The sequence below is a fragment of the Crotalus tigris genome, unplaced genomic scaffold (assembly GCF_016545835.1).
Source record: "Crotalus tigris isolate CLP2741 ecotype Arizona unplaced genomic scaffold, ASM1654583v1 scf7180000017659.2616968, whole genome shotgun sequence".
Classification (NCBI taxonomy): domain Eukaryota; kingdom Metazoa; phylum Chordata; class Lepidosauria; order Squamata; family Viperidae; genus Crotalus; species Crotalus tigris.
In genome coordinates, this window is record NW_024096546.1 from 1,145,505 (window position 1) to 1,160,713 (window position 15,209).

General features: G+C 38.0%; 1 protein-coding gene across 5 annotated transcripts in view; it reads right to left on the bottom strand.

Moving 5' to 3' along the window:
- The window catches only part of SORCS1 (sortilin related VPS10 domain containing receptor 1), a 440,998-nt gene that overhangs the window by 49,252 nt on the left and 376,537 nt on the right, over positions 1-15,209 (bottom strand). For all 5 annotated transcript variants that reach the window (XM_039335794.1, XM_039335792.1, XM_039335796.1 and 2 more), the window contains exons 15-18: positions 14,988-15,105; positions 13,398-13,528; positions 2,635-2,748; positions 1,779-1,950 (exon numbers count right to left, since the gene is read on the bottom strand). In XM_039335794.1, the coding sequence (XP_039191728.1) occupies positions 1,779-1,950; positions 2,635-2,748; positions 13,398-13,528; positions 14,988-15,105 (535 nt within the window). The remainder of the gene's footprint in view (positions 1-1,778; positions 1,951-2,634; positions 2,749-13,397; positions 13,529-14,987; positions 15,106-15,209) is intronic.

A 15,209-nucleotide genomic window follows, 5' to 3' on the forward strand; every position in this document is an offset into this window, starting at 1 on the left:
ATTTGCAAGGAGCCTTCCTAATGAGGTGCAATAGTCGATGCCTATTTACTTCAGTGTTTTGGAGCCCATGGCTTGTCAGAAACAATTGTTTGTAATCTGTTCATCCATAATCTTGATCTACTGTTGTGAACCTATTGATGCCAAGCTACCTTGAAACTGCTGGAGCCATGTTGCCACTGTTGTGCCTTTGAACCCATCAAAGTAAAGCTGCTTTTGTTGTCCCTTGAACTCACTGAAATCATGTTGTTTTCATTGTGCCTTGAACTCATTGAGAGCATGCTGCTTTCAATGTGTCTTGAACCCATTGATGCCAAGTTGCCTCCTTTGTGCCTAAAACTTATAAGGTTCCCATAGTTACCTTGAGGTAAGATGGGTGGCCTACAAATCTTAATAAACAAACAAACAAATAAAAACCTGCTGGAGTCATGTAGTTTTTGTTCTGCCTTGAACAAACTGCATTTGCCTTGGCCGAATCTTGAACCCCGAGCATCATGGAGCTGTCATCCTAATGGTACCATTCCTATGCCTTAGTCATAAAGGAAACTGTGGCCGCACTTCCCTATGGAATTGGTTGTGTGAAATAAACACACATAATCTACTCATGCGCTCTCTCTCTCTCTCTCTCTCTCTCTCTCTCTCTCTCCCCCTCCCTCCCTCTCTCTTTCTCTCTCTCTCTCTCTCTCTGTGTATGTGTGCGTGTGTGTGTGTATGTGTGTGTGTACCAGGACAGGACACAAATCTTTAGGGCCTCACAGAAGAGTGTCAAAAATGGGGCCAATCTTATATCCACGGGGATGATGTTCCATATGGAGGGAGCCACCACAGAGAAGTGCCTTCTTGATCCCACTAGATGTACCTTCTTAGGACGGGATCTATAGCATTCCCTGTCTCTGTGCTCTGGTAAATTAGGAAGATGCAACCTGGAAAAGACGATCCTTCATGTGGCAAATTTATTGTACAAACAAGATTTCCAGTTGAATAATGGAACCTCTTCCTCCTTTATACACCCATATAGCTCCAGCTATAGCATTGTTCTTTTTTTTTACTCCAATATATTTACCAATGTAGATTTGAATCGTGCATACACCTTATGCTATTGAAAGGTATAAGAGAGACAATATGATATACCGGTTAAAGATTAGGACTGATGAGATCCATGAAAACTTCAAGAGTATGAATTTTGCTGTGGGGCCGTACATTGCAGATTTTACTTTATATTTAGCAACCCTAAAATTTATATCTGTGTCCAAAGAATTTTTGGTTGATTATTCCTCCTATACTTTTCACTACTCAATTGATAGACACTACATAAGATCCCTTGCCTATCTTCTTGTAAGGCATCTTTCTTCCATTTAAGAAAGCTTTTTTCCCCTTTTCCTTCCTTAATTTTTCTATAGTGGCAATAAAGTAAACATGATTATCTGAAATAGTCAAAGCTGCAACACCACTTTAATCTAGATTTTTTTAGACTGTGAACAAATACTTTACGAATGCTGTATATGATAATCTTGCCATTTGTTCTGCAACATTAGCCCAGATATTCTTATTTCAAAGTGTCAGTGAGAGCAGAGGTACAAACAGCAAACAAGATAGGCCACGGAGGAAAGAATCAAGCCCTTTTTATAATAGGAGAATAGACTAGATGTACAGCTCAAATTTGTCAAGTCACTAATCAGTTAAATTACACTGGTTAATTAATTCTGTTCAGTCCCATTCATTTTCTTCTAAATGATTCTGACTCAGAAACCCCAGTGGGAAACATGTTAAACAGACCATACCTCTTCCAGCTGTACCATGAAGGTAACATTATGCCCTTGTTCTGATGTCAGTGTGCCATCTGATGTGACAACCCGAAGTCCTCGCGGGGCTTTGCCAGGACACTGCTGCGGCTTAGCTGTGTACTGTTCACGCACACCGTCTGTGCAGTTATTAGACACAACCTTCCTGTACCTGTGAAAAGAAGAACAAAAAACCCTGAAGAAACCAGCTACAAGCTGCTTGTTTCTAATGACAGCTCCCTTTTCCAGACCATCACTGCCATGTGTCAGATATTTAAAACCAATGAATCATGAAACAATATAAATTGACATGGTACAGAACTTTAGCCACATGTCATGCTCTGATATTGAGCAGAAGAACTACACACCAGTTATCAGACTTAACGGCACTGGCAAATGTATACGGTGCTATTTTATCACAATAAAGTAGCAAGTAACATTTGCCACTACTATGCTGGGCCAAATAAACTCACAAATGTGAGGGGATAAAGGAATAAACTTTCAGTTTTATAACTCAATATATTTTTTTTACCTGCTAAGTGTTGTGGTAGGAAATTTATAGGGTCATAGACAATACTGATAAATCTTAATGGCTCTTCTCTATTTGTTGAGGAACAGATTAAACCCACCATTTTGGAAAATTTGAAAAGTGTTCTGATATTATTGTCATCAATAAAGGATAATTATACTTTTTATATTTTTTCTAATAATCCTGACTCAGCTTTCTATTTTTAAGTAGTATTACTCAAGATACAAAGAAAACCATGGACTGGGGAATAATATGGTAATGGGTCAATACCATTAGATTACAGTTGATAATATTAACAAATAAAATTTTACAGCTTTGACTACTTACCCAGTGCTATTGAGATAACTTTGACCAAGACTGCAGTCTTTTGACAAAGACGATGGGTTATACCAAAAAGCTGGCAAACACTGGCCATTGCTGTGGCGCTCAAATCCATAATCACTAGTTGGGGAAGAAGAAACATTACTTTGGTGGTATGCAAGTTGCCCATTGCAGTGGAAACATCTATTCACATATAAAACAATATGGATTTCTTTCAGATACATGCACTTACTACACATACAGATACACATGTTTGGGCATACATCTTCCTATAAATTCCCCATGGCATCTGGCATTCATAAACCAAATTAGCAGAAGCTTTAGCCTTCTTTCTGACCAAGAAACTAATCTTCCATCTACAAGATCTTATTTGGACAACAACCTTAAGGTTGTCAAATTTCTTACAATAGCTATGGTTTACAAAAAGGAGGTAGTATCTTCTAATTGTTTCAGACTTTTTGTTTTTGTTCTGAATTTTAAATTTTATATCTGTGTTTCATTGGTGTTTCTGAATTTTAAATTTTGAATTGGAGTTTTATTAGTCTGAGACTACATATAAGCAAGTTAAATAAGTAGAGGAGGGTGATCTTCCATCATTTTATCACACTATCCAGTGAAATACAATGTGCTGTAAGAGAATGACTAGCTGAAGATTGCAGGTAACTATATAAGATTTGCACCAAGGTCTTTTTCTTCATTCCAAACCTCTGCAAATGAATATGTTAATTCCACTGGACAAGTCTTTTGTTCTGCTGTTATTCTCTTGATACGCAGTTGTAACATTCTAAATTCTAAAACCCAATTTAGCTTATGATGGTTTATTATAAATCAATAATGTCTTCAGAATGCTTCCTTGTTCTACTGTAGATGTCAGAAACTGGATGTAGTTCATACATGTATACTACAGTAGTTGATCAATTATCTCCACAAAATAATCATCTATGATTGTGGCGAGGAGAACATTTTGTTTGTAGCAATAGCTTAAAAAAATCCTAGATTTTGTTTTCTTTCTTAAAAATATGTAATCTTCCTTTTTTCTGTAATATATTGATACTCAGAAGAAGTCTAGCTGATTTCAAATGTAGTGTACTTATTCAACTTTTCCAAGTTATTTTTGAAGTATTTTTACTAAAGAAACCAAAATATTATTTGATTATTAAATCAGCAATAAAACTCATTTTAATATGCTAGAAGAAAGCAAATATTCATAAATGAATGATGCTTTCTCTGGAATCTGATTGTCAACAAACTATAATGCTTGTATTGCCAAACTCTCATGTATTAATATAATTAAAAAGTGATAACATTGAATCTGTATCAAAGGTTCAGGTATTTAGTTTAAAAAAGGCTACAAAATACATAATAACAAAAATACAGAGCATGATTTCCTGTAACACAAGTGATTTATGCTTGTATGCTTGTATTTATTTATATGGGAAGGGTTTTTTGGTATTTTAGCTGAATGTATGATTTATAGTCAGGTACTCTAGTGAACAATTTTATATTTTTAGGTGAACAGTAGCAACATTTAAGTCTTTCTGAGAGACTGCACAATTGTTTGATTGGGCTTGGATCTATTAAAAAGGGTAAACATAGCCTGCATGTGTCAGCTGCCCATCTTCATCTTCTTTGAAGCTTGCTAGCAACTGCCATAACCAGGAGGGAGGAGCATTTGGGAGGGGAAGAGTGCTGGAGGTTTGAAGGAATCTTGTGGGAAATTGGAGAGTATGGACACTGACAGGAACCAGAGGCGCTAGAATTATCTTCCTCCCTTCAAGGACACCGGCTCTGGGAAAGGAATTTGCTCTGATATCGGAATGGGACTGGATTGGACTAGTCTCCGGGGGGGGGGGGTGGACTTAGTAATAGTAATAGTAGTAAAGTTGGAAGGGACGTTGGAGGTCATCTAGTCCAACCCCCTGCTCAGGCAGGAAACCCTACACCATTTCGGACAAATGGCTGTCCAGTCTCTTCTTAAAAACTTCCAGTGTTGGAGCATTTACTGCTTCTGGAGTAAATTCCACTGATTAATTGTTCTCACTGTCAGGAAGTTTCTCCTTAGTTCTAGGTTGCTTCTCTCCTTGATTAGTTTCCACCCGTTGCTTCTTGTCCTGCCTTCAGGTGCTTTGGTAAATAGCTTAATTCCCTCTTCTTTATGGCAGCCCCTGAGATATTGGAATACTGCTATCATGTCCCCCCCTTGTCCTTCTCTTCGTTAAACTAGACATACCCAATTCTAGCAACCGTTCCTTATATGTTTTAGCCTCCAGTCCCCTAATCATCTTTGTTGCTCTTCTCTGTACTCTTTCTAGAGTCTCAACATCTTTTTCACATCGCGGTGACCAAAACTGGATGCAGTATTCCAAGTGTGGCCTTACCAAGGCATTGAAGAGTGGTATTAATACTTCACGTGATCTTGATTCTATCCCTCTGTTAATGCAGCCTAGCACTGTGTTGGCCTTTTTGGCAGCTGCAGCACACTGCAAGGGTTATTCTTTCCTAGGGAGTTGATTGGGGCCAGTCTGATTCAGCAAGAATAACAGCTTTCCCAGTTTTATATCACAGGTAGACCTCAATTTACAATTATCCATTTAGCGATCATTCAAAGTTACACAGGAAAAATAAATGACTTATGAATGGTCTTCACACTTAGGCCTGTCATAGTACCCTCAAAGTCACATGATCAAAATCCAGACACTTGGCAACCAGCATGTATTTACAACATTTGCAGCCATTTGCAACCTTCTTAGATGGCTTCTGACAGGCAAAGTCAATGGGGGAACTGGACTCACTTAACAACAATGTGATTTACTTAACATCTGCAGTGATTTGCTTAACAACAACCCTGGCAAAAAAAGGTCATAAGATTGGGTGCGAGCCACTTAATAAAGCATAAGCAATGGAAATTCTAGTTCCAATTTTGGTTATAAGTTGAGACTATCTGCATTAATTCCAACCCCATTGCCTACATATACATGTATAGATAACTCTCATGTCTTAGGACTCAGATACTGATTTGGAAGAAGCTTTCCAGCAAAATCTGTACAAGGTCAGCCTCAGGTACAGTATTTGCCCACTTCTGATGTCATTTTTTTATTTTCACATAATCTGGTAAGAAGAAACATGTCTTGAGAATTGTCCATAAAGAGGAAAAGTTGAGATAGGTGGAGGGGGGAAAAGTCCACATCACCTATGCTACCATTGTGTTGCCTTTAATAATCACCCACTCCTCTTTCTATAGATCTGGTCTTAAAGTACATGGATTTTTTTCCAACACGAAACCAGCTGAACATGTTAAGATATAAATGATATCAGTTTGTATACCCAAATGGCAGTGTAAGAGTACATACAAACACCCAAAGCTCAGACTACTGAGAAATGTCACCAGCAGCTCCATTGCATCTCATTATAAAGGCATTAGTATCTTTTCCTCACCTTGCAGACCTGCAATCTAATGAATTTGTTGTTTCCTTTCTGTTGCACACAGAGCACTGATGATAGTGACAAATTGCTGCCTACCTGTAGGCACAATATACCTAACATCAACTGGAGCCGCAGAGGATGAAAATGACTGTTAAAATCCAAGCAGGGGAGTTGAGTGCACCCAGAGAGGCTGCATTACATCCAACCATCTGGTATTCGCAAGGCATATTTTGCTTTTCATTGTGTGACAGGTTGAAACCAACTTATACATTATATGCCTCCCTCCCTCTCTCTCTCTCTCTCTCTCTCTCTCTTTCCCTCTTTTCCTCTTTCTTTCTCTTCTTTCTGAGAGAGTTTTTCTAGGCTTGTGGTTTTAAATGAACATTGAACTCACAGGGAAAGGAGACAGTCTTCACAACTTTGCATACTGTGTTCCCAGTGAAAATATCCTCATGTAGATCAATATTCACATTATATAGTACCACCTTATGACTATATAATTAATTCCTGAAAAGTGCATCCCACACTAGGAATATTAGTACTGTAAACAACGTTATGAATTCTGAATGGAGTTTCTTTAAGCTATCCCAACCAACAAATGAACATTTAAGTTGGCATCCCTCCATTTGATTTTTTTTTCATATTCCAAGAAATGTTACACTGAGTCTCCTGCCAACCTCAGTTTCTAATCCCAAGTTAAGATTATGTTCCCTTTTAAGGGAAACTTAATCATATTCATAAATCACAGATATGTGGGTCTCTAATACACTACAGGTAGCTCTTAACTGCAGCCACATGATCACACTTGAGGTACTCAGCAACACAGTGGTGATGTGACCTAAGTGACACGACATCCTTGCCAAAAAGCAATACTTCTGGTTTTCAGCAAAATCATAGCATTTGTTTCATGGCTAACACACACACAAAAAAAATGGTTGTAAAATTGTGTCAGTCATTTGACTGATCCATTTTATCACTGTTATGACATGACCAAATTATGATTCAAAGTCATGGTGGAGTTTTATTGGACATAGGGATATTAAGTGTTGCAAAATTCAAGGATGTTGTTAAAATTTTTCTTGGCAACCACAGAGCTGACTAACTTCTTACTGCATACAAGATCATGAAGTGGAACATGTCACTGAAGATTCATTTTCTGCATTCACCCTTGGGACGTTTTCCTGAAAATCTAGGTGCAGTTATTGACAAACATGGTGAAAGTTTGGCACAATGGCAAAAGGGCATTAGGGCAACTGGATCTCTCAGTGCCAGCTGACTATTTTTGGATACTGCAGTGAGATGCATCAGACATTAAGCACAAACAAAAATCATTTGCAGCAAAACATTTTTGGCCATGTTCAACACATGCAGCAAGTCAGAAATATTATGCAATTAAATACATTATAGACATTAAAAATCAATTCCATATTTCTCAAGATTATGAAATGATATTGATATTTAGCTTGAAGGGATCTATCATAATCACCAAAAGTATTTCAGGAAGCAAAACTTTTGGAAAAAAAATTGTTGTCCAGTAAAATCAGTGACTACCAATAATTGTTTGGACAGCTAGATGGACCACAATGCCCTGAGATACCTTGGGTTGATGCAGCTTACCCATTACATTTACTCACTTTAGAAACAGATCTATGAAATCAGAGGGAAGCTGTTGGAAATGAAGGGAGGAAGGTAAAAAATGTGGGGGAGAAAACAAAACAGGTAAAAAAGGGGAGAACTACAGAAATAAGAATTAGTGGAGTGACTAGGGGCAGACTGGGGAATGGAAATGAGCATGTGCAGATGTGGTGAAAGTTGAAAGATACCAGAGCAAACATGGAGAGGTGGGATGGAGCTTCTGATTGGAGCTTGAAGAAGAAGCTACAAAGAAATCAGCAAGGAATGGATGAATCAGAAGAAGAAAGTGAGGAGCAAATTAAAAAGGAAGAACATTATCTGCCTTGGTGTTCAGTGAAAAGTAATTTACATGTGTCCCTGTCTCTCCGCTGTTGATCAGAGCTATGTGTTTTGTTTGCTGTACTTGCACCTATCTGAAAAACCCAAGTAGAAAACATGGGAGGCTTTACAAGATCCATGCTCCTCAATAGGCTTTGATTGAGTAAATAAGTGACCGACCATAAACTGAACCTTGGAAGTTTGTTTAGGAATATGCATGTGGTTTTCCTTTCCCTCCCCCAATTTTTAATCCAAGCCAATAATATATCACACAGATATGCATTTTAATATTAATTTTTAAAGAATGGGGAGATAAAACAAACAATCTGTGTTAGACTGTAAGATTAGGCCTTAATGAAATTCTAATATTAGAGGTTGAACTGCTGAATCCTTGTTTCTCTCTTGGTTTGCTTGCAGATATTTCTTTACTCCGATTGATATCATCATCAGTGCTGGTGAGTGTGGGGTTTGCTCCCACTCCCACTCTGCCAGTATATGTGGAGTATAATTTTCTCCTGGGTAATTCCTTGATTACGGTATTGCTTTCTGCTTGATTGTTTATCTGTCTAGTATAATCCCATCTTATCTGTGTGTTTATGTAGAAAAGAATGTACTCTGGACTTTTTGTTTCCTTAGTTTTTGTTGCCTCTTCTGAACAATGTGTAAGTATCATTTATTTCTATGTGTTAAAAGATGACTAATTTGTCTGAATGTCAAGATTCCAGGAATTCCTTGGTATTTTGGGATTTACCTTGGTGTAGGATGTTCAGTTTCCCATCTAAAATTGTGGTTGAGTATGGCATGTGCTCTGAGATGATGGAGTTTTCACTGTATATTCTGGCAGCTAGTTGGTATTCGTGGATGGGCTCTGCTAATTTTCTGCCTATCTGCCCTACATAGTGGCTGATACAGTTCTACACTGTATGTTGTATATGGGACAATAAAGTCCCCTTTTCTGGGATTATTGGGACTTTGGTCTTAATGAAATTCTTTACAATCACCATGCATCCTATTATTTTACCTGGAAATTGTTTTACCTAATTATTAAATTAGAAATAAAACTTTATTTCTTGTTGAAGAACACTGGTGTAGTATAGATAGAGACAGGGAGAAATATTTTCAAGTTGTGTTTTAATGTGAACCAACTTAATTTGTTCCCACAGAATTACTCTGTCCTCTGGATCACAATCTCAAGCTTCCTCCTTCCGTTATATATTCAAGATGGGCAATATTTAATATTTATTGCTACATATATGTAGGGATGTGGGTCTATACATATGTTGTTCATAGTATGTTTAGGTGTGTGTTTCATTTTGAGAGCAGGCAACTAAATTTCATTTTTGATGTATGCTATTGTGCCCACAGTATAAAAATGACAATAAAGGTTATCTTATCTTATTTTATCTATTTATTCAGCACTCCTCCAAACCCTGTAACACAATTATCTGATGAAAAAAAATGCTTCAGAGATGGATGTCATGGAAAATTGCATTAAAAGTGACTACATTAGGGAAAATAGAATATACACAGAATGATTACAGCAGCAGCAACAATAATGATGATGATGGTGTATTAGCATGCTAATCTAGACCTAGCTTTTTTCTTAAAAAACAAAATACTTGATCTGTTGCTGGAATGATCCCATTCATGCTGGAATAAAGCCCATGAAAATCTGTCAAAGAAATGCTTTAATAACACATATGTCACTGTGTAATCCATTTATTGCTTAAATAAATACGGGTTGGTTTCTAGGCAGTTGCTAGGAAATATTATTCCTGGGACTAAGTGCACCATTTCCATTGAGATATTCATTTATGAAACACTATTGCCCCCTGGCTGTGAAAAGTGGACAATGCATACAAATCAAATACTTTTGCATTGATTTACTTTCTTTCCTGTTCTTTAAAAATACAATTGTTTCAAGCACAGTTCAGGTATTACTTATTCTGTTGTCACAGGGAATATGCACGTTTCCCCAGAATTTGTGACAAATCAAACGTGATTCTTGATTTTTTTAAAAAAAGATTTTTTTAAAAAAATAAAACAAATAAATAGAATTTAAATAATTTTCTTTAAAAGCTAAAAAACAGCATAAAACTCTGTTCTGGGTGATTTCCAATTTGTGCTGATATAAGAAAAAGAAGCTAGTGTGAGAAACATGGCAAGACTGAATGCCTTTGGGTCCATGGAGCTTCAAGTTCCGGGACTTGAACTACCTTAATTATGGATGGGGTTATACTATGCCAGACTGATCCGGTCCACAACTTTGGGGTTCTCCTGGACTTGCGACTCCGGCTGAAAAAGCAAGCAGCAGTTGGGCTAGGAGAATCTTTGTACAACTTTGTGTTGTGTATCAGTTGTGGTCTTTCTGGGATCAGGAGTCACTGTGCTCAGTCATTCAAGCCCTGGTAGTCTCACTTTTAGACTACTGCAATGTACTCTACAAGGGGCTACTCTTGAAGAACATTCAGAAGTTTCAGCTGTGCAAAATGTAGCAGCGCAGGCAGCCCGATGGTGCCAATGTTACACCTCTACTTTAGCAGGCGGTTTGCTTCCAGATACAATTCATAGTGTAAAACCCAGCATGGCGTGGGTCCAGATTATTTGAGGAACCATCTCTCCCCAATCGACTGATCTGTCCTACCCGTCCTGGCAGAGGAGGCATGCTACAGGTCCTATCAGTCAAGGAATTTTGGCTGGCAGGGTCCAAGAAAAAGACCCTCTCTGTTGTGGGTCCTGCCCTTTGGAACATCTTATCCCCTGAGGTGAGATTGATTCCCACTCTTTTGACCTTCTGTAAGGGGCTAAAGAACTCGCTCTGCTAGATAGCTTGTGGCCCCAATGGGGGGGCATTACACTGGAGGTGGTTGATGAATTAAGAGGCAATCCTACCTCACTCTCCCACTCATCCTATTCTCTCCTTCCCCATCTTTTAATTAAAAAATTACCTTTGACTGTAATTCTATTTTTATCGTTTTAGAAATATATCTTTTACGATTTTAATGCTTTTAACGCTGTAAGGCTCCCAGAATCTCTTTGAAATATGATGGGAGGCAAATAAATCTAATAAGTAAAATAAATAAATATGATTAACAGAAAAACAACATTGGGAAGGACACGGAAGTATTCTAATCCAACCGCGTAATCAAGAAGGAGACCCTATGCCATTCCAGACAAATGGATGTCTAACCTAGGACTGCATTTTTATTTTTATTTTATTTTTTGGCAGTTGCAGCACACTGCTGGCTCATATTTAAATGGTTGTCCACTAAGACTCCTAGATTTCTCTCACAGTTAATAAGCCACATACCATCTATTCTATACCCAGGCATTTGTTTTTTCTTGGCTAAGTGTAAAACCTCACTTTTTTTACCACTGAATTGCTTTTGTTGGATAGGGCCAGCATTCAACACTGTCAAGATCCTACTAGTTCTTGAACTATCTTCTGAAGTGTTGGCTATTCCCCCCCCCCCCAGCTTGGGGTCATCTGCAAATTTGATGAGTTCCTCTTCTATCCCCTCATCTAAATTATTTATGAAGATGTTGAAGAGTACTGGACCCTTATAAGACAGAACCTTTGATACTCCACTCAATGTAGTTCTGCTAAGACATGTTGAGTGTGGTGGTCCAGCAGTTATACATTCATCTAGTGATGATATATAAGCCATTTTTTCTATCTTAGTAAGTAGTAGGTTATGGTCTACTTTATTGAATGTCTAATGAAGTCCAAGTACACTATGTCCACAGCATTTCACTGATCCACTAATTTAGTCACTCTTTCAAAGAATGCAATAAGATTTGTCTGGCATGATCTGTTTTTGACAAATCCATGTTGACTTCTAATAATAACTTTGCTTGCTTCTATGTGTTCACAGATTTGTTGATTAATTAACTTTTTCAGGATCTTTCCAGGTGTTAATGTCAGGCTGATTGGTCTGTAATTTCCTGGATCCACTTTTTCCCCTTTTTTGAAGATGGGAATCATGCCAGCTATTTTCAATCCTCTAATAGCTCCCCAGTGCTCCAGGATGTTTGAAAGATGTGGTTCAATGGTTCCAGGATCACGTCTACCATCTTGTTCAGAATTCTGAGCTGTAATCCATCTGGTTCTGGTGATTTGAATTTGTCTAGAGTGGATAGGTGTTAAATTGGGCTGTTTAAATTTGGACTGATTTATTGGTAAATTTTGTTGAGATAGGCTAAGAAATTTTACATTCCAGTCTTCTTGAATTCTGATTTTTAATTAGCAGCATTTTAGTTCCTGTCCTTTCCTCAGATGCAGCATAACCCCAGAGATTCAGATGACCTTTTGGCCTCAGTAAGGTCACAAAGACCTGGCCTTTCCCAGAATGAGGCTCTCTGTAATGATTGGAAATTGAATGACTATAGTTGGCATTAGTTACATTATATTTTCATTTGTGTTGTTTTTAACCTTGTTGGGTTTTGGTTCTGGCTGGTTCTATGTTAGTTGCTCAGATTTTCAGTTTGCAAGTTGAGCAATTATGTAAACTGATTAAATGAATAAACAAACAAATAAATAAACTGTAGCTTTCCAGAATGTTCAGTTCTTACTGTATGCTTAATTCTGTTCTCATAGCTTGTCACTGATATTATAAAACATTGCAGAGGAAATAGGATTTAGGAACTGAATGTAAAAAGCATGGAGTGCGAGGAGTTATATTTATAAGAAAGGCTGCAGTGAAACTAACTATGTTAAATGAGACTACAGTACTTATATAAATGGGAGACCTGTAGGGTGCAAAGCCTATAATTGCATTTAGCTGAATTAAATTGCAATTACCCTGTAGCACCTTTTTGGACAGCCATGGAAAAGTTAGAGCTTGATATTTCCTTAATGCTATCCTTTTTCAAGTGCTTGGAGAACATTAGCACATATCATTGCATCAAGATTACTTTTGTATTATTCTTCACATTTGCAGAAATGAATTGGTAATAGTATATTACTGCCTATGCATACTACACTCTTACTTGTAAGACAGTACAAAACATGCATTCATGTCATGAAATCCTGTATCTGTAAACATTTATGAAGTATATGTAGTATGTCCAATAACTTTACTGATGTAAAAGCATGTGCTGAGGTAGTGCCACATTAATTTAGAAAGAAAATTCCCTTCTATCCCTTTTGTCCCTTGGGTGAAAGTCAGGCTAGATCATAGGTGTCAAACTCGCCATGTCACATGACATGCCACGACGTATTGTGACATTTTTTGCATTGCCAGAGCTGGGGTGGGTGCGGTCTCCATATGATGCAACCAGCCAACGGGCGGCAGTTTGACACCCCTGGGCTAGATGCATACCTATAGCTAAATCCAAATAAGCTGTGTCCTTGCTCATTCTCCGTTATTAAGCACATTGCAAGCACAACTCACCAGTCAAAGTCTGCTTCTGTGCAAACACATGGCTCAGAGGACATGGCTCCAGCGTACTTGCCTTGCATGCATTTCTTTTCTGACTTACGCTTCTTGTACGTCCTTTTGGCTCCCATGATGCACGCTTCTCCCTGAGCAAAGAAAAGAAGGGGAGGGGGCTTGTAACTGAGTACCACGGTGATCAGGCATAATTTTGCAAATTACAAACAGTTGTGGTATACCAATGCAAGAAGAAACAGCGGGGACTTTCATATTTTTCTACTCTTGAGAACAAAGTTGCCACATATTCAGTGACCCAAAGACCACGGGGGGTAGGACTCTAATGGCAAAGAAATATGTGGGTGGAGGTAGTCCTCAGCCTACGGCCACAATTGGGGCTAGAATGTCTACCACAAATTAAGGCGAATATATGTGTCCCAGGATAATATTGCTGGATCCAATCTGGGTCGGTCACCAGGACCTCAGAGGTTTTGTCTTCCAAGCTTTTGGACTTGTGCTGGAGCCCCCATCCTCAGGGAACTTCTCTGTGTGCTCTGGGCTGTTCTGTGTGTAATATGGGTTGGTGATTGACCCAGATTGGATCCGGCTAAAATTTCTATTGCTACTCAAGGTGGTTGTTAAGTGAATTGTGTTCAATTTTACAACCTTTTTTGCCACAGCGAAGCTAATCCCTGCAGTTGTTAAGGGAATCTGGCTTTCCCCAGATTCCCTTATTGGAATATACTTTGCTTATTGGAAGCTGGCTGGCGAGGTCGCAAATATTGATATCCTGACCTCAGAATGCTTCAGCCATCATAAATACATGCCAATTGCCAAGCGCCCAAATTTTGATTCATGTGGACTGTGCAGACACTGCAGTGCTCATAAGTGCAATGATCCATTGTAAGTTACTCTTTTCAGTGCAATTATAACTTCAAACGGTTGCTAAATGAAGAGCTGCAAGTCAAGAACTTTCTACTATATATATGTATGACTAAGAGCAAAAAGTATAAGCCTGGATTTATTATTTTCTCATTCCCATATCAGATGAAAAAAAAAACAACCTCCCACCCACCTACTCCCTGGGATGAGACCCCTGGAATAAAACAAAATAAAAGAAACCAGATTTTAATAATTTCACCAAAATTGTATTAAATAAAAAGTAAGCTCCCTTTTTTTAAAGGCAGGCTCAATTTTTCAAGAGATGGCTGGGAGCTTTCTAATATCAAACAGTCATGAATGAGTCCACCCTGACGTCAAGCTCCAAGCTCAATACACTATCCAAACTATTTGTCCTCACCTGGTTATAAAGCTCCCAGCCATCTCTTATAAGATTGAGACTGCTTTTTTTCCTATTTCTGTAGCTTATTGGCTTTTAAAATAGGTGTGGAGAAATTCACCATTCAATTCAAAACAGTGAAGTATGAAGCCATTTTTTTCCCAATTTGTTTCAAATTTTACCTTTCACCATAAATGTTTACTAGTTGCAGGTAGAATGTATACCAAAGTGTTAAGAGGTACTGAATTCAATGATTTTGAAGCAATAAATTAGATTGATCCCAACTTTCTAATTATATTCACTTCAGTTTAATTCTAGGTCAGACTTTTTACCTGACTATGAAGCTGCCAAGGTTGATAATCATCTTCCACACACCGTCTATCAAAAATGGACTTGTAATCTACTTTTACCAACTGCCACTCAGAACGATGACTGAAGTGTCCAAAAACACTGAATAAAACATCGAAGGAGACAATTATTTAACAGATCGGTAAAATGAAAAGAATATAATTTTATACATATCTCCTTACAAGTTATGTCCTATAATAAAAAAG